The 22,413-nt window shown below is 46.2% G+C and overlaps 1 protein-coding gene across 8 annotated transcripts in view; it reads left to right on the plus strand.

The window, feature by feature from the left end:
• Positions 1-22,413, plus strand: part of DGKZ (diacylglycerol kinase zeta) — a 145,437-nt gene that overhangs the window by 21,575 nt on the left and 101,449 nt on the right. For 2 of the 8 annotated variants that reach the window (XM_035115440.3, XM_060274559.2), the window contains exon 1: positions 15,730-16,267. The exons of 1 other annotated variant lie outside the window; for it this stretch is intronic. In XM_035115440.3, coding sequence (XP_034971331.3) covers positions 16,062-16,267 — 206 coding nt within the window. In that variant the 5' untranslated portion in view covers positions 15,730-16,061. Of the gene's footprint in view, positions 1-5,943; positions 6,353-15,729; positions 16,268-22,413 lie in introns of those variants that run through there. 5 more of the 8 variants (XM_088669407.1, XM_035115448.3, XM_088669424.1 and 2 more) reach the window with 5 other exon arrangements.

Here is a 22,413-nt window from a genome sequence, read left to right on the forward strand (position 1 = left end):
AGATTTTGCTGGGCCATTCCAAGGGAAGGTCTTTTTGGTTATCGTTGATGCATATTCCAAATGGTTAGAAGTGGCGATGGTCCCTAGCATGGCATCAGCTGCCGTAATCAAGGTGTTGAGGCAGCTGTTTGCAACCCACGGGTTACCTGAGACCATTGTATCAGATAATGGGGCAGCTTTTGTATCCCAAGAATTCAGGGCATTCTTGGCTGATAACTTCATAAGAGGGGTCACATCCGCGCCCTTTCACCCATCCTCCAATGGGCAGGCTGAGCGCATGGTACGAACAGCCAAAGAATCCATTGCGCGCTTAATGGAGGGTAACTGGTCGGCTCGCATTGCGCGAATGTTATTTTTGCAGCATGCGACGCCGTGTACTGCGACGGGCAAGTCGCCAGCCGAGCTGCTCTTAGGTAGAAGACTGGTAACGGTGCTGGATTATGTCCACCCAGATAAAATGCCAAACCGTAATTCAAGAGCAACCCCCCAGGCTGAGACTGACACAACAAGGTATCTCGCCCCTGAAGATCTGGTCTGGGTGAGGAACTATTCACGAGGTCCGCGGTGGGTGGCCGGTGTGATCACCCGGGCTAGTGGACCTGTGTCCTATTATGTGACCTTGGAAAATGGGCAAGTTTGGAAGAGACATATAGATCAGCTGAGGCGCCGGGCGCTCAGCAGGGAGGAGTCAGATAATTCATCCCTGGCTAATGACGCACAGCTGCAAGACCAGAGTGAAGATGGCCCAGAGGTGCAGTCACCAGGGGCTTCAGCAAATGAACCAGGGTCTGCTAATCCTCAGGATGACGAGGTACAGGTAGGGGACCCTGAGATGTCTGGGACTCCATCTGTTCCTGACGAAACCCCTATAGCAGCCCCTCCACCACAGGTAACACCCAATCCAGAACCTGCAACACCTGTTGTCAGGAGATCAGGTAGAAGTTGTAGGACCCCACAGTACCTGAGGGATTACGTCTGCTGTGCTCACTAGGGGGGGAGGGGTGTTGTGTATTGAGTCAAAGGATTTTATATCTGTATTATTATTGTCTGTATTTGCATTAGGATAAAGTAACTGCCTTTTGGTTCCAGAGGGTACAGCTACTATTGGTTCATTTAAGCTGCTGTATTTGGATCCTCTGTCTTATTGGTTCCCTCCAAAAGGCAGCACTGTGATTGCCTGATATTGTTCCCTCCAAAATGTATCCCTTCCTAGCCAGTCCCCTGTCCCTATAAATGTAGCCTTCCTGCCCTCACAGTCAGTCTTGTTCACTTTAATAAAGAGCTGTTACTAGAGAACTGTCTCCAGCATGTTTTGTCAAGAGAGCTGAAATCACAAACCCCACGTCACAACACTTACCACCACTACTTCCTACTCACTTCTTGAGCCTTTCTCTCCTACTTTCTGTTCTTGATACTTTCAATTCCTCATGGAGTTTTAGCTAAGTCACATGAGCCCTGTAAACTGTGCATCTGTTTTCCTATGAAATCTTAGGAAATTCTGGAGGGGGCTGTAGAACAGTAGAGGGTTGGTTTAAATTATGTCTGTTACAGTCATACCTCGGTTTAAGTACGCCTCGGTTTGAGTATTTTCAGTTTAAGTACTCCGCGGACCTGTCTGGAACGGATTAATCCACTTTCCATTACTTTCAATGGGAAAGTTCGCTTCAGGTTAAGTACGGTTCAGGTTAAGTACAGACTTCCGGAACCAATTTTGTTTGTAAACTGAGGTACCACTGTATATTTGTTTTACAAGATAGAGCTGGGAAATGTAGCTTAGGATTTTTTTTATTCATACCTTTCAGTTTCACAGCATTTTCAAAGTTCTAAAGCTGCACACAATCAAAACACAGCAATAATCAATAAAGCACAGTCTGTGTCCTAAACCATTTAGATATTTAAAGGCCAAAGCTAGCACTTTCAAATGGATCTGGAAACAAGTTGGGAAGCCAACAAACTTGACACAATTCAGATGTAACATGGAGATCAAAAATGTGGTCCCATCAGCATCCTACCTATTGCATTCTTGTGCCAGCAGAGGTTTCTGACCATTTTTCAGCAGGGAAGTAATGAACCCATTTGTTACTGTGGCAATATCTGACTTCACCAGAAAATAATACTTTTGTTTATTACAAATTGCAGGTGTGCCCTTTTCTGATTTAGATCAAGCCTGAGGCAGGGCAAAGCTTAGTTTTAGTTTTGTTTATTATATTTATGTATCATTTCACAACATTCAAAAGGCGTCCTAAATCACTTTACGGTAGAATAAAAATAAAAATATAATTATAAAACAAGAAATGCAATAAAAAATAACAATAGAAATGCTGAAAGTGTTCATCTGAAGATAAAGAAAACTATCTTTTCATATCACAGTCCCATTCTGTACTGGTTACTTATTGGGGCAAGGGGGAATCAGCCAGCAAGGACTGGAGATGTAAATTACATAATATCTAATTTCACTCTTGGGTCCACCATTTAGCTCCTTCACTTGTCTTATGTCTTATACAACACTCCCTTCATATTTTTAAAGGAATTAGAATGTTCTGGTGGGCTCTTTTTGTTTAAATTTATGGCTCTTATTGATGTAGGTGGTGGTAGGGAGATTGCTAAAACTGAAAGTGTGCCATTTTTGGTGGGGGGAAGAAGCCGCTTTGTATGCAAACTTAGACTTTGCATTTCGGCATCTTCTACAACTCTGTGAGAGCCAGTGCAGAGCACTGAATTTGGATCAGAGTACAAGTTCCTTTTCCACCATGAACATTGACCTTTGGCAAGCTTCACACCTCTCAACCTCAGTTCCTTTCTTTATAACATAGAAATAACAAGGGACCTGCCTTCCGGGGCTGCATACTGGGCCCCATCTACAGTATGCATTTATGGCAGTAACACACCACTTTAAACCGTCCCCGCTTTCCACAAAGACTCCTGGGAAATGTAGTTTGTTAAGGGTACTGAGATTTGTTAGGTCAGGAGACCCCCATGCCCCACCTTTGACAAATTACAGCCTCCAGAATTATTGGGCAGGGGTGGTTGGGAAGCCATGACTGTTTAAAGTGGTATAATACTGCTTTAAATGTTTAGTGCAGACGAGTCCATAGAAAGCATATTTAAAGTGCTAGGTAAAAGTCAGAGCGAGGTGGCAGCTGATTTTGGACATCACAGAGAACAAGCAACTTGTTAGTTATAGTAATAGCGTACAGTATTTTTTTTCTGCTGGGAAACAGTGCTTGTGGGATTTTCTGATTCAGGTGCCAAAATAACTTGTCCAGCCTTGGTACTATGCAGGGCTTTTTTTTCCCAACCAGAGCTCATCAGAGCTCAGCTCCGGCACCTCTCAGGTGGGTACCATTGCCATTCTTCTCTTTTATTTTTTTTACAAAGTAATAATCATAAATGAATAAGAATAAAGATGTACACACCACCGAGACCATTCCATTACAACTATCCAACCTCCCAAAATTTAAACACCTCTTATGATGGTTTGACCCCTTTCTGTTTTAACAGTACAAATTCTACAAACACCCTCCATATCTCCTCAAAATCATTTCTCCTGCATATTCCCTGTCTTACCTTAATGACACATGTTAATTTATCATTAATAGCTATATCCCACACCTCTTTATACCATTCTTCTGTTTTATATTCTGCTTGCCACTTCCACTTCCTAACTATAATAATTTGTGCAGCTGTCAATAAATTTGTGAGCAAGTCCTTCATAGCTTTTGAACCTTCTACCCCATCGTAAATTGATAATAATGCTACCTCTGGACTTTTGGTCAGCTTTAACCCAGTGATTTCTGTTATCTCCTTAAACACCTTTTCCAATTATTATTTTTTACATATTTACACCCCCACCACATGTGAACATAATTCCCGGTTTCCTGGCATCCCCTCCAACATAACACCAAATATTCCTTGTTTATTTGATTTAATCTGACTAGTGCTAAATACCATCTCCAAATTAATTTATAATAATTGCCATTCTAAGAGAACAAGGGAGAAGTTCATGGTAAGCTCCTGCACCACTTTTTTTCTAGAAAAATAGCACTGGTACTATGTACCTTTCCTTAGGAGAGGGGCAGGGGTGGACTTTGATAATCTTTCATAATATGGCACCCTGTGTGTGAGGAAAGGCCCATCTCTAATGTGCAGCCAAGGTTAACAGGTCCAGGAGCTCAAACGAAAAGCCATTCTTCAAAAACACATAAAAACTATTAATAATAATAATAGTAGTAATAATAATATATTATTTATACCCCGCCCATCTGGCTGAGTCTCCCCAGCCACTCTGGGCGGCTCCCAATTGAATATTAAAACAATACAGCATTAAATATTAAAAGCTTCCCTAAACAGGGCTGCCTTCAGATGTCTTTTAAAATTAGGATAGCTGCTTATTTCCTTGACATCTGATGGAAGGGCGTTCCACAGGGAGGGTGCTGCTACCGAGAAGGCCCTCTCTCTGGTTTCCTGTAACCTCACTTCTCGCAATGAGGGAACCGCCAGAAGGCCCTCGCCGCTGGATCTCAGTGTCCGGGCTGAACGGTGGGGGTGGAGACAAGGTTCATCGAAGAAAAAGGCTTCAAATGACAACACAAGTTAAAGCTACTCTGAAACAAAGAAACCAACAAGACTGTCTTGTCTGGTTATTAATTAGCTAGCACTCAAGGTGGTGCAAGTTGAGCAAGAGGTTCCTGAGTATAGAACAGAATTCAGTTTGGCAGCATGACCGGTAGCAGTGATCATTGCAGGATGAGAGGTGTCTTAAAAGGTAAAGGTAAAGGGACACCTGACCATTAGGTCCGGTCGTGACCAACTCTGGGGTTGCGGCACTCATCTTGCGCTTTTGGCCAAGGGAGCCAGCGTACAGCTTCCAGGTCATGTGGCCAGCATGACAAAGCTGCTTCTGGCGAACCAGAGCAGCACATGGAAACGCCGTTTACCTTCCCGCTCTAGCGGTACCTATTTATCTACTGGCACTTTGGCGTGCTTTCAAACTGCTAGGTTGGCAGGAGCTGGGACCAAGCAACGGGAGCTCACCCCTTCCCGGGGATTTGAACCACCAACCTTCTGATCAGCAAGCCTTAGACTCTGTGGTTTAACACACAGTGCCACCCGCGTCCCGAGAGGTGTCTTACAATAGCCCAAACCCTGAGTTTAAGCAAAACTGACCAAAATCATAAGACTTGATATGCCCAATCATAGGACTTAATTGGTATAGCTTTACAGATAATGAGCACTCACCCCTCCCATCATGGTTTTTGGATCACCCCACTCTCATGAGCCTTAGCCTTGAAGGCCTAATAAGGGACACCTGTGCTCAGCTTCAGTAGCCTACTCAGGAATCCCAGCCATAGCTGCCAAGTTCTCCCTTTTTTAAAGGGAAATTCCCTTATGCTGAATAGGCTTCCTCAGGAGAAAAGGGAAAACTTGACAGCTATGATCCCAGCAGTTACTCATCAAGATTAACAAATCAGGCCCAAAAGATCTATTTCCCCACACTGTGCGAGGCCAAACTTTGGCGTCCCCAAATGGATCTTCTCAATTATGCATCTTCTCAGTTTTGAGCCCCTTCGGCTTGGCACCCTGTGCAGGGGATCTGCCCCACCCCACCCCACCCTAAATCCGGTGCTGAGAAGGGGTGCTCTTTGCTGCCCCCCCCCACCAGGCAGCCAAACGTCTTAGGTCAAAGTGTTTAGTACGCCGACGCCTTTCATTGGTTAGCAGGACAAGGGCTAGAAAGGGGAGCGAGCGTGTTTCTGGTTGTTCCCAGAGTAGCTGACCTAACGCATTCAGATGGCCATTTCCCAACGCGGGGAACCCTGTGAGGAGTTTCCTCCGCTGTCGTAAGGAGGCGCTTCTGCCCTGAGGGAGAATTCTCGCCACCCGAGAGAGACTTGTAGGACGGGAACTTGTTGCCACTTGCCCAAGTCTGAGCAGAGAGGCTTCAGAGTCGAGGCTTCTCTCGCCTGAGAGAAGCAACGTGGGCTGCTCAAGGCTGGGAATCGGTGCGCGTGTATGCTTTGCACAGCGTAGTGCAGCGGCGGCGGCGGCGGCCGTCTCAGGCTGCCTGCTACCCTTTCAGGAAGCCCATAAAAAGAGGAACAGGGTGGAGAGAGAGCGCGCGAACAAAGCCAGTGTGCCCCGCGCTGCGGACCTGATGGCAAGGAGCTGCTGGCGAGGGTCTGCCCTGTCGGGAATGACTCCGCAGCCCGGCCGCGGGAAGAGGGGCGGCGAGGCGGCGCAGAGGAGGTCCGAGGTGGTCTGAGGAGGACCTGCCCGTCCCCGAAGGGCAGATGTGGTGGCACCGGTCGTGGGATGTCCCGCGGAGCCCCCCCGGGAAAAGCACCGCCGCCAGGTACTGCCGGCCGGCCAGGCTGGGACTCTGCTGATTTCCTCTCGCCGTCTGGGCTGACGCCCTGGTCTCTCGCACGGAGAGCTGTTGTTTACATCCTGCTATTGTGGAGGGAAAGGGCCTTTGCCATGGAATCCCTTCCTCCCCTTGGGGCCATTCGCCGCCTGCGTGGAGGAAGGGAGGCCTGTGTGGAGCAGGGGACAAGGCGGCCACGCTGCTCCTCCTCCTGGTGCTAATGGCTTTAACATATATCCGAGTGGCTGCTAGGATGCAGGGTGTCCTGAGAGGAGAGGAAATTGGTGGGGGGTGGGGTGGGGAGAACGAGCAAATGCGGTTCCAGGAATCCTGAATGTTTCCCCCTCCAGAAGTCATTGTCATGATGGAGCTTGCAAAGGGGATATCCTCATTTCTTCCTAGATACTGATGTTTTGGAGTAAGGAGGGTGTGTTTTGGGCTCCCCACCCCCGCCACTTTTTTGTGGTTGGAACTGGAAGCGTTCCATCAATGACCTCTCTCCCCTCCCCCAGGGATGCTCTCCAAACTTGCTCCCACCCAGGGCTCACACTGTTGTCAGGCAGAACATTTTTACTGATGAAATGGTATTATTATTTCTGTGAACTGCTTTGAGAGGTATCAACAAGTGGCATGTAAATGTTGTGTGACAGTCACCTCGGGTGGCAGATGCTGAGGGGCGGGGAGTGGACCGAGATGAGGGGGCCACACAATCTGCTCTGCACCTTTGACACTAGCGTGCTGCTCTTGGGTGCTGTAGAGGGTGCTAGCCCATTGCCAGTATTGAAAGTAAGATCTAGCTGCCTGCCTAGTTGGCTTCTGTACATGGAATAGTGTATGTGTGTGCGCGCGTGTGCGTGTGTGATCGCGCTGCTATCTTACCCTTTGCCTCATGCAGCAAAATGTATTGAGCTGGCCTGGCTTGCTTCTGTGCTGGGCTCCCAGTGAGCTGATGTGTGAAAGCTCAAGGAGAAGGAAGGAGCTGGCTGTGAAGTTCATTTGCTTTGCAAAAAAGGGGGAAAAAGAGGTGTGTGTGTGTTGTGTGGGTTTGAGGGAGTGATGATGTTGACAGCTGCTCCCATATCCAGGGAACAGGTGTGGGTTTCCTAGGTGAAGTCACCATCTCCCTTGGCGAGCATAAATAGTCTGCATGTTGAGTGATATGGCAAAGTGGTACGTAGCTTTCCATTTCTAAAACCACAGAATGGTAGGCCTTTGAATACCAGATCTAGGTGAGAGGGGGAAAAGCAAAACAGACAGCAAGAAACTCTTCAGAGCAAAAAGCAATGGGAGAGGGGAATGTCTAGCCACAAACATGTGTTGCTGTTCCCTCCATACGTTCCACTCTGCTACCACACTGTACTGCATCTCCCCCCCCCCCGCCCCCACATACCCTGTGACCCACTGAAGATGTCTGAATATATCCCCTTGAGAGCACTCATGCAGATGGAATGGTTTCTTAGTTGAATGCTCCCCGAGAACAACAGAATTGGTCTGGGCAAGCTGCAAGGATAACTTGAGTACGATTCCTTCTGCTCTGTCCTATGAAATGGCAAGGATTTTAAAAGCAGTGGCATGATGAAACACAGCAATGCAAAATCTGTGTCCCTGACTTCGGGAAACTCTTCACCTGCAGTCAGGTTGCACATTTTGATTAATAACTTGCCTTCTGGAAGGGTTAGAGACTTACTTAAAATAATAATAATAATAATAATAATAATAATAATAATAATAATAATAATAATAAATAAATAAAAGGCACAGCCCCGGGGGCAATCACTCCAATTGCACCATGCATAATCTGGCTTTGGCTATGTTAATGGGTGGCATATAAATAATACAATTATTATAAGAACATTTGCTGCTTCAAAAGTCTTTGAGGGTAGCCTGAGTGGAAGTGGCTACCATTTGTTGTTATTTAGTCATTTAGTTGTGTCCGACTCTTTGTGACCCCATGGACCATAGCATGCCAGGCACCCCTGTCTTGCACTGCCTCCCGCAGTTTGGTCAGACTCATGTTGGTAGCTTCGAGAACACTGTCCAACCATATCGTCCTCTGTCGTCCCCTTCTCCTTGTGCCCTCCATCTTTCCCAACATCAGGGTCTTTTCCAGGGAGTCTTCTCTTCTCATGAGGTGGCCAAAGTATTGGAGCCTCAGCTTCAGGATCTGTCCTTCCAGTGAGCACTCAGGGCTGATTTCCTTCAGAATGGATAGGTTTGATCTTCTTGCAGTCCATGGGACTCTCAAGAATCTCCTCCAGCACCATAATTCAAAAGCATCAATTCTTCGGCGATCAGCCTTCTTTATGGTCCAGCTCTCACTTCCATACATCACTACCGGGGAAACCATAGCTTTAACTATACGGACCTTTGTCGGCAAGGTGATGTCTCTGCTTTTTAAGATGCTGTCTAGGTTTGTCATTGCTTTTCTCCCAAGAAGCAGGCGTCTTTTAATTTCAGGACTGCTGTCACCATCTGCAGTAGTAAAATCTCTCACTGCCTCCATTTCTTCCCCTTCTATTTGCCAGGAGGTGATGGGACCAGTGGCCATGATCTTAGTTTTTTTGATGTTTAGCTTCAAACCATATTTTGCGCTCTCCTCTTTCACCCTCATTAAAAGGTTCTTTAATTCCTCCTCACTTTCTGCCATCAAGGTTGTGTCATCAGCATATCTGAGGTTGTTGATATTTCTTCCGGCAATCTTAATTCCAGTTTGGGATTCATCCAGTCCAGCCTTTCACATGATGAATTCTGCATATAAGTTAAATAAGCAGGGAGCCTTGTCGTACTCCTTTCCCAATTTAGAACCAATCAGTTATTCCGTATTCAGTTCTAACTGTAGCTTCTTGTCCCACATAGAGATTTCTCAGGAGACAGATGAGGTGATCAGGCACTCCCATTTCTTTAAGAACTTGCCATAGTTTGCTGTGGTCGACACAGTCAAAGGCTTTTGCATAGTCAATGAAGCAGAAGTAGATGTTTTTCTGGAACTCTCTAGCTTTCTCCATAATCTAGCGCATGTTTGCAATTTGGTCTCTCGTTCCTCTGCCCCTTCGAAATCCAGCTTGCACTTCTGGGAGTTCTCGGTCCACATACTGCCTAAGCCTGCCTTGTAGAATTTTAAGCATAACCTTGCTAGCGTGTGAAATGAGCACAATTGTGCGGTACTTGGAGCATTCTTTGGCACTGCCCTTCTTTGGGATTGGGAAGTAGACTGATCTTCTCCAATCCTCTGGCCACTGCTGAGTTTTCCAAACTTGCTGGCATATTGAGTGTAGCACCTTAACAGCATCATCTTTTAAAATTTTAAATAGTTCAGCTGGAATACCATCACTTCCACTGGCCTTGTTTTCTAAGGCCCATATTTGGGGATATACATTTCCCCCCAATACTGTTCAGTGGTTAACTCGGGATTCCCACCCCTCTCCATCTTTCTTTTCCTGGCTTTTTGCTTGAAGCACCTAAACTCTTTCTAAATCCAAGTGGTGTCCTCATGCTGCTTGGTCTTACACTTATAGGACCTCTGAGGCAGCAGAGATTTATAACACTGGGTAAGAGATCTACTGGAAATTTGTAAACTTGGGTACAGTAATAGTTCTGCACTCCGTATAAGATTATTTTCCCCTTGGGAAGACTTAGTGGGCTGGACCAGGTGACCTTCTTTTCTTGCCAGGTTCCATGTGCATAAGCTGTCAAAACACATACTAGGGTTGTGCCAACTTTTTTTTTAAGGCTTTCAATGAAACTATACTATGTAAAATAAATCTTAGATCAAATATAACTCATGTAGTCCTTGGAAGAACCCAAACAATTTTATTTTATTTTATTAAATGAGCACATATTGAGCATATGGCCTCGATCCAGTATACCTGAAGGAGCATCTCCACCCCCATTGTTCTGCCCAGAACCAGGCAGAGGGCCTTCTCGGTAGTGGCACCTGCCCTGTGGAATTCCCCTCCCATCAGATGTCAAAGAGAAAAACAGCTACCAGATTTTTAGAAGACATCTGAAGGCTTTTAATGTTTAATCGATTATTTTATTTTATTTTTCTGTTGGAAGCCACCCAGAGTGGCTGGGGAAACCCAGCCAGATGGGCGGGGTATAAATAATAAATTATTATTATTATTATTATTATTATTATTATTATTATTATTATTATTATTTTCAGTTGAAGCAAAGCTGTATTGGCTGTGTCAGTCAGGAACCAGATATCCAGCCTCACAGTTTAAGAGATTACAAAGCAGGGGGTGTGGGCTTTGTGCAAGATAAAGGGCCTATTATGCTACAGATCTTTTAATAATAATAATAATCATCATCATCATCATCTGCCCATCTGACTGGATTGCTCTAGCCACTGTGGGCGACTTCCAGCAAAATAAAACACCAAACATTAAAAACTTCCCTATACTTCAGATTTCTTCTAAAAGTCATATAGTTGTTTATCTGTTGGACATCTGATGGGAGGGCATTCCATTACAGAGAAGATGAGAACGAGTCCCATCTGCCCCTAACAAAAGAAAATTAAACCACACTGAATAGAATGTGTCTTGCTTTGTTTAGCCCTTGAACAAGTGATTTTTTTGTGCCAGCTTCTCTGATACAGCTAGGAACCAAACTTGCTGTATCAGACTTCTGTTGTGACTCCCTCAAGATGTTTCCACATGCAAGTCACAAGCATTCTTCCTGCCACGAGCAGGAAGTTAACAAGCTAATGTTTTGTGGGCCACAATTTGTTATGTTGTGGGCAATTTGTTCTGTCCTATTCCAATATTTATAGTGAGACTGTGATCGTAAGCCTTAGCTGGGATTTGTGCTGCTCAAATACAGCCCTGCTGCCACGAAGAACTGCCACAACGTAAGGCAAAATAGATGCACACAAGTGTAACTCCAAAGAGAAAGATAATTAATCAAAAGAGTTGAGGTTTTTGAAGAAGATAGGAATGCAAATATAATCATTTCCATGTTAGTGAAATTAAATGTGTCAACAGAAATGAAGCCAAAACAGAACCACAGAAAAACAAGTAGTAGTATCAGAATGACTGGTATATTTGGAGGGAGGCCCTTAGCTCAGTGCTAGAGCCTCTGCTTTGCATGCAGAAGGTCCCCGGTTCAAGCCCTGTCTAGATTGGGCTGGGAGAGACTCCCTCCTGAAGCCCTGGAAAAATGCTACCAAGTCAATGTGGTCAATACTGAGCTAGATGGACCAATTGTCTCATTCAGTATAATGTAGCTTCCTGTGTTTTATGTACCCCAAGCATTGCAGAAGTACCAACCAACTGAAAACCCTTTTTAAAATACCACAATTAATGGGGCACACCTTTAAAGAACAGCCCCATGGTGACTGAGCATTCTTGGTATCCATGGAATGCTGAGCGTCAGTCAGAAAAGAAAAGAAAAAAAACGTGGTGGTGGTGGTGCAGAGTGAAATAGAATGCAACACAGCATTCTGGAGGAGAACATTACTTGATGGCTGGCAGGAACCCTGCTAGGAAGTCACCAGTACACTTAATTTTTTTTGTTGTTGCAGGTCCTATTTGTCTAATCTAATCTGGAAATTCCAGGGAGGAATCCAAGAGAAGCAGTATAGTGAAGCCTCTAGGAGGAAGTTGCACCCTGGCTCGTTCATAATGTTCCACATTGCACTCACAAAAGGCTGAAGGCTAGGCTCCAGGAATTACAGAGGGCAGCTTAGGCTAAAGGCAGCAGTGGGGAAATACACAAAATGTGAAAATTTGCTTGGAGACACTTGATGTCTGTCGTTTTCACCAATGGAGGCACAAACCAAACAAGCCAAGTCCTGGCTCATGGGGGAGACCTCAAATTGCTTTGCAGGGATAATGCCCGACCTGAAGAATATGGAGATGATTCAGCAGGGGAAAACACAGCCCAGAATAAGTAAGGAGGTAATACAAGAATACTTGGCTAATTTAGATGTATTCAAGTCTCCAGGGCCAGATGAACTACATATGTCAAGAATGCTTTGATGGTGTTTCCTGCTCGGCAGGGGGTTGGACTGGATGGCCCTTGTGGTCTCTTCCAACTCTATGATTCTATGATCCAAGAGTATTAAAAGAACTGGCAGAGGTGATTTCAGAACCACTGGCAATAATCTTTGAGAATTCCTCGAGAACAGGCGAAGTCCCAGCAGACTGGAGGAGGGCAAATGTTGTCCCTATTTTCAAAAAGGGGAAAAGAGAGGACCCAAACAATTACCGCCCAGTCAGCCTGACATCAATACCAGGAAAGATTCTAGAACAAATCATTAAGCAAACGGTCTGTGAGCACCTAGAAAGGAACGCTGTGATCACTAAAAGTCAGCATGGGTTTCTGAAAAATAAGTCATGTCAGACTAATCTGATCTCATTTTTTGACAGAATTACAAGCCTGGTAGATGAAGGGAATGCTGTGGATATAGCCTATCTTGATTTCAGCAAGGCCTTTGACAAGGTGCCCCATGATATTCTTGTAAAGAAGCTGGTAAAATGCAGGCTAGACAATGCTACCATTCAGTGGATTTGTAACTGGCTGACTGACCGAACCCAAAGGGTGCTCATCAATGGCTCCTCTTCATCCTGGAGAGTAGTGACTAGTGGGGTGCCACAGGGTTCTGTCTTGGGCCCAGTCTTATTCAACATCTTTATCAATGACTTGGATGATGGGCTTGAGGGCATCCTGAGCAAGTTTGCAGATGACACCAAATTGGGAGGGGTGGCTAATACCCCAGAGGACAGAATCACACTTCAGAATGACCTTAACAGATTAGACAACTGGGCCAAAGCAAACAAGATGAATTTTAACAAGGAGAAATGTAAAGTACTACACTTGGGCAAAAAAATTGAAAGGCACAAATACAGGATGGGAGACACCTGACTTGAGAGCAGTACGTGTGAAAAGGATCTAGGAGTCCTGGTAGACCACAAACTTGACATTAGTCAACAGTGTGATGCAGCAGCTAAAAAAGCCAATGCAATTCTGGGCTGCATCAATAGGAGTATAGTGTCTAGATCAAGGGAAGTAATAGTACCACTTTATTCTGCTCTGGTCAGACCTCACCTGGAATACTGTGTCCAGTTCTGGGCACCACAGTTCAAGGAGGATACTGACAAGCTGGAACGTGTCCAGAAGAGGGCAGCCAAAATGGTCAAAGGCCTGGAAACGATGCCTTATGAGGAACGGCTTAGGGAGCTGGGTATGTTTAGCCTGGAGAAGAGAAGGTTAAGGGGTGATATGATAGCCATGTTCAAATATATAAAAGAATGTCATATAGAGGAGGGTGAAAGGTTGTTTTCTGCTGCTCCAGAGTAGCGGACACGGAGCAATGGATTCAAACTACAAGAAAGAAGATTCCACCTAAACATTAGGAAGAACTTCCTGACAGTAAGAGCTGTTCGACAGTGGAATTTGCTGCCAAGAAGTGTGGTGTAGTCTCCTTCTTTGGAGGTCTTTAAGCAGAGGTTTGACAGCCATATGTCAAGAATGCTCTGATGGTGTTTCCTGCTTGGCAGGGGGTTGGACTGGATGGCCCTTGTGGTCTCTTCCAACTCTATGATTCTATGATTCCATAGCTAACTGATACCTATTCATCTGAAGAAGTGTGCATGCACACGAAAGCTCATACCAAAATATAAACTTCGTTGGTCTTTAAGGTGCTACTGAAGGAGTTTTTTTATTTAACTGATACCAAGTGCCTTTGCATGTAGGTGATCACCAGCGCCAAAAGTCCTTGTCTGCAATGAGGCATTCATGCCCTAGGAGTCAATTTTATGGGCCGTGGGGGCTTCAGCCCCCACATTAAAATATTTCAGGGGGCTGGACACCCACAAAGTTGATGTGCATTCCCATTCAAATAGTGTGTGTATGTGGGGCACAATATTCTATTCAAGTTGGCACCCCCTGATTCATGCTTAGCTTTGTGTTTTTGGTCCAAACCGAATGAAACTTTTTGTTTGTTTGAGTACATATTCTCTTTCTAGCTTCCATTCTCTATAAAGTATTGCAATCTGTTTGCTCTGTTCAGGCACGTGGCTTGACATTGCAAATGAGCCGACAGGCTCCCATTAGCAGCGGCGGTGATAACACCCTGCTGTTGTTGTTTAGTCGTGTCCGACTCTTCGTGACCCCTTGGACCATAGCACGCCAGGCACTCCTGTCTTGCACTGCCTCCCGCAGTTTGGTCAAACTCATGTTCGTAGCTTCGAGAACACTGTCCAACCATCTCGTCCTCTGTTGTCCCCTTCTCCTTGTGCCCTCCATCTTTCCCAACATCAGGGTATTTTCCAAGGATTCTTCTCTTCTCATGAGGTGGCCAAAGTATTGGAGCCTCAGCTTCACGATCTGTCCTTCCAGTGAGCACTCAGGGCTGATTTCCTTCAGAATGGATAGGTTTGATCTTCTTGCAGTCCATGGGACTCTCAAGAGTCTCCTCCAGCACCCTAATTCAAAAGCATCAATTCTTCGGCGATCAGCCTTCTTTATGGTCCAGCTCTCACTTCCATACATCACTACTGGGAAAACCATAGCTTTTAACTATACGGACCTTTGTAGGCAAGGTGATGTCTCTGCTTTTTAAGATGCTGTCTAGGTTTGTCATTGCTTTTCTCCCAAGAAGCAGGCGTCTTTTAATTTCGTGACTGCTGTCACCATCTGCAGTGATCAAGGAGCCCAAGAAAGTAAAACCTCTCACTGCCTCCATTTCTTCCCCTTCTATTTGCCAGGAGGTGATGGGACCAGTGGCCATGATCTTGGTTTTTTTTTATGTTGAGCTTCAGACCATATTTTGCGCTCTCCTCTTTCACCCTCATTAAAAGGATCTTTAATTCCTCCTCACTTTCTGCCAACAAGGTTGTGTCATCTGCATATCTGAGGTTGTTGATATTTCTTCCGGCAATTTTAACACCCTGCTAGGTCCGACAAATCCAGATGCTTAGAGCAAAAGCACTTCTTCGTCACTCCGTGGCGCTGCCACCAACCCGCCAGTCCTAGGCCAGTATCCCAGATGGAATTCCCTCGCTGCCCTGCGGATCCCCCACGGATGCAACGAACCCCTACAGATGCTCAGGCCCCGCTGCACCCAGATCTGTCCCCTAGTCTTTCTTGAGGAGAGAGATGCCCGTGTGTCAGTTCTATTTCTCCCGCCGGGTGCCTGGAGGGGAGGGCGCTCCTCCAGGCCTTCCCTGCGCGGCTGCTGTTATTCCGACCCGCCCCTCGCTCTGCCGCCGGCTGCTGCGCATGCAGTGCGCACGTGGGAACAGCAGGTGGAGCTGGCAGTCTGCGTTTGCCTGAGTGTGCGGGCTGCGAGGAGGCAGCTTCCCGGGCAGCTATCTGGGGTCCTCGGGCGCTTACCTTGCTTGCTGCTGATACTTCCTGCAGCGCTCCAGTTTCGCGACGAGGCGCGCCGGGGATCGCAGCCGAGGGCTGAGCCGGGCATGCAGCGCCCACCGCGGGGACGCGCGAAGCTGTGGCGCGCCAGTTGACTGCTGCTGCTGCTGTTCTTAGGGAGCTGCCCCACAGATTAGCCCCCGGACGAAGCAGCCTGGCGGCGCTTTCCGCCTCTCGCCCGCCTTGGCCACGGATTCATGGACTCGGGCGAGAGGCTGCCTCCGCCTCCGCTTCCTTGTGAGCCCGATCGCCGCCGTCTTGTCCCGCGGGAATGACTGGCGTCCTCCCGGGCAGGTGAGCGAGCAGCGCAGCCGGCAGGCGCATGGAGCCGCAGGAGGGCAATGAGAGGGACTTGGGCGGCGGCGGCGCTGCCGGCGGTGGTGGTGGTGCCGCCGCCGCGGCCACCGCCTGCTCCAGCTCGCCGTCCTCCGCTAGCTCGGAGAGCTCCATGTGTCCGGAGCCGGAGAAGGTCCCCGCGCGGAGGCACAGCAAGAAGAGGTTTACGGGGCTTAAGATCTTCGGCCGCAGGTGAGCGGGAAGGGGAGCTCTCCAAAAAATGGGGCTCAGGTCCCCGTTCTTGGGTGACGCCGGGGTGCCCCGATTCCCACCTGGGGCGCGTCGTGGAGATCGCCTGGCGCGACCTCTTCAATCCGGTTAACTGCCCAGCCGTACTCGGGAGCCGGAGTGGAGTTGATTCCCCTCTCCTCTGCCCGCTCCCCGTCTTCTCAGCGTCAGTGTACATGAGACTACCGTGTTTCTCCTTTTTTAAGACGTAGGCATAATATAAGACATAGCAGGATTTCTAAGCAATTGTGCGATATAAGCCATAACCCGAAAATAAGACATAGTGATAGACCCTTCCCCCCTCCCGCCAGCAAACTCCCCCCCCTAAAAATCTCTCCCCATTTTGCTGTCGCTCCAAAGACACGTATTTCTTTTAAAAGCTTGTAAAAATGCACCGAAGAGCCATAGCTGCTGGTTGCTGCAGACTCGTGATTTCCCCTCCCGTTCGATTTTTTTTTTTTTTAGCTAGGCTGTGTGAGTGAAGAGGAGAAAAGTGGCATTTGCGGTGGGGAGGAGATGAAACAGGAGGAAGAAAAGAGGGGCGATTGAAGACGCTGCCTTCCCCTTTAGGGAGAGACTCTGTGTGCGCGTCTCTCTCTCTCTCTCTCTCTCTCTCCCCTGCGTGTCTCTCTCTCTCTCTCTCTCTCTCTCTCTCTCTCTCTCTCACACACACACACACACACACAGCCCACCTCTCGCTTCCCCCCACCTTCCCCCCTTTTAAAAACCTTTTAAAAAGTGAGGATTCTTTTTCTTTCTATTGCTTGTCTGTAGAGCTGCCCCTTTAAGGATTTTTACTGGTACCGGGATCGCTGCCGGTGGCTTCTCGCTGTTTAGGAGCTGCTAAAAGTTAACATTTTGTGGGTAAGAGAAGCAGTTAGGACCAGCAGATTATCTCACCCCGCTTTCCTGCTGGCTCAATTGCTACAATTGCTACCATTTACCATTTTAATTGCTGCTCAACTGCCTTGTTTTCTACAGTATCTCTTATCAGCCGGTAGCCTCTTTGCTATCAGTGCTACAAAGTGCTACATTGTTGGAACTTTCGCTCTTAAGTCTTGGGCTGGCTGGTAGAGATCCTTATTTGCTATACGTACTGCATCACACAGATAGATTCCATTATACTGTACTGGTTTAAATTTAAGAAGCTCCAGTGTAGCAGATTGCTATTAAGTGAGTCCCCACCTGGGAGGAGAGAGAGAGAGAGAGCAGCCCTTCGGAGGAGCTCCCTCCCTCCCTCCCTCACGAACATCCCAGGGCCGGGGAGAGAGGGCTGGGCCAGGGACGCACACACCTCCCTTCCCTCAGACTCCCTCTCACGGAGTTTGGTGGTGGCTGTTGCCCGTCCTTTTCTTTCAGTCAAGAATCCTGCCCCGCAGGGAGCCAGGGAGCAAGAGGGGCACTGCTCCTGACGTAATAAAAACAAGACATTCCCTGAAAATAAGCCACCCAGTGTTTTTTTGAGGGAAAAAAGTTATAAGACGGTGTCTTAAAATGTGAGAAACACGGTAGCAGCCCGGGATTCCAGCCTGCAGTGTTGGGGTTTTTGAACGCGCGGTATCGAGAGCTGGTGGGTGCTGCGAATTAATAGGAAGGAAGGTAGAGCGTCATGGTTACTTGCAGGTGCGGGAGGATGCGCTCAAGGGTTGTCCCTGCTTATTCACATTGCTTGTCTTGGGGAGCATTTAAAGCATTGACCGGCATTGCAACATTGTGAACTTCAATTGCTGCTCTTGTTCTTACCACTCAAAAACTATTTTTCCTTTCTCACTGGTTAATCCTTGAGCACATTCATTCAACAAATGAAAGTGTTGTTATATCTGTTTGTAGTGTGTGTGTGTCTCCACCCCCCCCCCCGTTTTTGTGGGAAAAGTTAATAGCTCCTCACCCACCCCATGCCTCCACCAAGTGCTTCACAAAATGTCCCTGGGCGCTATTGCCTGTTGACAAGAAATAGTAGCTTTTGAAACTAGTTGAGGTTACAAAAACAAAGGCTATAGCCTTCTGCCTCATTGTGACACTGAGCTTGCTATTCCCTCATGGCACCTAAATCCTGGAAGGAACTGGGCTGTTGGTATTTGTCTGGGAGACAGAAATGGAGGAGGTGGTATCAGGGAAGAAGAAACATCCTTGCCAGGAACACTATTGTATTTGTATGGTTCTTAGGGTTGTCCTTTCCAATGTGCTGTTTGCCCTCAAGCCCTGTGTAACATAACTGGAAAAACTGATCTCATATTCAAACACAACTCTTACGTTTATATCCTGCCTTTCCTCCAAGGAACTGAAGGTGAAATACATGATTCTCTCCTTAGCCATATTATGTTCACAACAATCCTGTGAGGTAGGTTAGGGAGAGCGAGAGATTAGCGCAAGGTCCCCCAGTAAACTTCATGGCAGAGTGGGGATTTTAACACTGGTATCTGAGGTCCTAGTCTGGCATTCTAACCACTATACCATAGGGACTCTCTTCGTAATCTCTGTGTTGCTTCTTGGACAACAGTGGGATATTTCAGGTTTGGAGATTTTATTTTTCTAAACCTGGGCCCCAGAGTCTTTCAGCTGGAAAAGTCACACAGTATAGGAATGTAAACCCACAGAAAACTCTTTCTTTAGTATACAGCATGGTTCCCTACCTTTTTTGTCTCACAGATCACTTGAAAATTGCTGAGATTCTTGGGGGACTGCTTAATTATTTTTCTGCCTATTGTAGCAAGTGTAGTGCACTGTTCTGGATGCTGAGTGATTCAGAAATAAAAGAAGTGATATAAATACAATTAAAAACCAGAATTAACATTTAATACGATGGCTGTGCCATCTTTCATCTTCAACCACAAATCCACAGACACACCATGACCACAGTTCAGGAATCCCTTGGTGTACAGTTCTTGTGTATGCTGACAAGTGACCTGACACCGAGCTTCCCATGATTGGAAGATTTGTGGTGGCTAACACAATCTAGGCTACAAGAGTGCCACAAGTAGAAAGGAAGAGCTAAAAGTGCACTGCAGAGCAGATAACTCAAGCAGGTGAGCTCAGCCACGCACGGGCTGATAGAAATACACATACACACACCATTAGTGTGTATGGGATTTTTACAAAGTATAGGCAATATATTATTGAGGAGTTATTTAGAAGACTTTATAGAAAGCTGAGACTTAGACTAGTTTTGAAGACAATCAGAGAATCCATGGCAGAAATCTCAAAATGTATGCAGAAACGTTTGCTCAAGAAATTAAGCCAAGTCACATTGTTGTTGTTTAGTCGTGTCCGACTATTCGTGACCCCATGGACCAGAGCACGCCAGGCACTCCTGTCTTCCACTGCCTCCCACAGTTTGGTCAAACTCATGTTTGTAGCTTCAACAACACCTTCCAGCCATCTCGTCCTCTGTCATCCCCTTCTCCTAGTGCCCTCCATCTTTCCCAACATCAGGGTCTTTTCCAGGGAGTCTTCTCTTCTCATGAGGTGGCCAAAGTATTGGAGCCTCAGCTTCACGATCTGTCCTTCCAGTGAGCACTCAGGGCTGATTTCCTTCAGAATGGATAGGTTTGATCTTCTTGCAGTTCATGGGACTCTCAAGAGTCTCCTCCAGCACCAAAATTCAAAATTTCACCATGGATTCATGCAAACATTATCTCCTTTAAACACTGGAGAGAATGGGAAGACAGAGTAACACTCGCTTGCGCTCTCTCTCTCTGAGGGAGACAGTAATTTTTAAAAAGGAATTTGGCCTTACTAGGCCACCTAAGGCTGAACCTCACTGCTTTGGGGGCTGCTTTCATGGGGCCCACGTTGCCACTGCCACTGGGACAAGAGCTCACTGGCTGCAGTTATGTTGCTGGTCCAGTCACAGACCAAGCCATTTCAGGAGAAGCTGGAGGGACCAGCAGATCTAATGCCCTTATGCCACCCTAATTGCAGGTAGGCAACTGATGGGGGATGGCTAGCAAGTCCTCACTACTACTGTTGCCGCTGCCAGAAGCCCCACTTTCTGGGCCGAGCTGACCACGAGTGCTGTTTGCCTTCCTTCTTGCTACAGCTTGAATCTAGTTTTGCATGCAGGCCAGCAGTGTGCACGTGTACACGTGCTTCTGGGATTCCCCTTGCCAAGTTTGAATGCCTCTCAAGGTACCCTTGAACAGAATGAACATAATTAAAAAGAGGGGAAGCAAGGGCTAAAATTGCACCCAATTATCAGCTATGCTGGGGGTGCTCCAAACACCCAGGGATGGGTAGTTCTGTTGTGACCTACTTGAAAATGGTGTGATCTGTAGTCTGCCTGCCCTTATTCCTAGGCATTCTCCTATAATATGGCAGTTGATGGCTCTAAAAGTTAAATCAATGGTTAACCAAACTAAAATGCATTGTACTGTTTGTTGTTTGTTTTGACCATCATGGTCATATCAACCAAATGCACTGTATGTAAATGAATTCATGTTTTCCCTGAATAAACTTTCATTTTGATTCACAGTGTTTGTGAACTTTGCCATGGATAGTTACCGTAGAAATTCGGGCCTAAGTCCACAGAAATCTCTCTTTGCTGATTCTTTCCTCTTTTTTTAGATGGTGGTGAATTTTGAGGTTATAAAGGCCCTGTGGTAGATTTATATAAAGTTAAACTCGCTCATCTGTGATTTTTAAAAAAATTGTTCTAATTGGTTACCTCTTTCTGAATAGAAACATGTGGTTATGGTAGCAGCTATTCTGTATTAAATCTGGTGGTAAACCCATACACTTAAAACCAGCCTTATAAAGGCTACTTGCTACCACGTGAATGTTTAAAATACAAGGCTGGATAAAACTCTTATAGGAGCAAGTGTGAGAATCTGGGTCCACTTGATCTGCTTCTGGTCATCCGTTGTTGTCGTTTAGTCGTGTCCGACTCTTCCTGACCCCATGGACCAGAGCACGCCAGGCACTCCTGTCTTCCACTGTCTCCCGCAGTTTGGTCAGACTCATGTTGGTAGCTTCGAGAACACTGTCCAACCATCTTGTCCTCTGTTGTACCCTTCTCTCAACGCACTGCTGGTTTTCTACCTTCTGCCCAGAGATTTTTATAGAAAGCAACTGCACCAGTGGTGTGGATGGGTTGTATGTAAAATATTTTGGTGGGTATAGTCTATTTTTTGTCAGAGCACAACATAAATCCAGCATGAATTAATTAATACTAAACATACCTTGCCCATTCCTGAATTACAGGTCTAGCTGTGGTGGGGTTTATGTAGAATATTTAGAGGACCTTAGATTCAAGAGAAATATTCCTTTTTCTCTTTCTCATTTGAGGAGTATCAGACCTCCCTTCCTATCCTTGCAGTTCAGCTGTCCTATCTTAACACGACTGAGAAAAACCAGGGCACCTGTAATTGCTGGAACAGAAATGGAAGCATTGATGAAGCATTTCTGTCTGGGGCTGTGGTAACTCTGAAGCTCATGTTACACACCATCTATGTCTTAGTGAGGGGCACTGCTTGTTAATGAATGCCAGTCTTTTCCCTCTTTGCTGATTCTTTCCTCTTTTTTTAGATGGTGGTGAATTTTGAGGTTATAAAGGCCCTGTGGTAGATTTATATAAAGTTAAACTCGCTTTACCACTCCCATCAGCCCATCTCCCATTCCCACCCACCCCCACCACCCTCTGTATATATATAGGGTCTGACACTTCTGTTTCTAGTGTATCTGAAGAAGTGTGCATGCACACGAAAGCTCATACCAAAATATAAACTTAGTTGGTCTTTAAGGTGCTACTGAAGGAATAGTCTTTTCCCTGTGATCCTTGATCAAATTAGCATGCAAGTAATTAGGTCTTGTATATCTAGATCCCTAGATCTAGATTATTATTATTATTTTTTAAAGCTGTTAAATCTGATCAAAACTTGGATGCTAATTGATTGCTTGGGAGAAATCACTCTTCAAAGCTGGCATTTTGTAGGCTTCTGGTTTTAAGCATTTGGGGTTATGTAGCACTTAAATTCAATTCACAGGTACAGGAGACACAACTGGACTGCCCTAAAGTGTGAATTGGAGAAGCTAGTCTTGGCATCACATTTTGGAAGAGCTGAACTTGGATGCCTCTCCCCGGTCACTTTCCCTGTAGAGGTGGCAAAAACATT

This window comes from Zootoca vivipara, chromosome 1 (genome assembly GCF_965207765.1).
Source record: "Zootoca vivipara chromosome 1, rZooViv2.hap1.1, whole genome shotgun sequence".
In the NCBI taxonomy this organism is placed as follows: domain Eukaryota; kingdom Metazoa; phylum Chordata; class Lepidosauria; order Squamata; family Lacertidae; genus Zootoca; species Zootoca vivipara.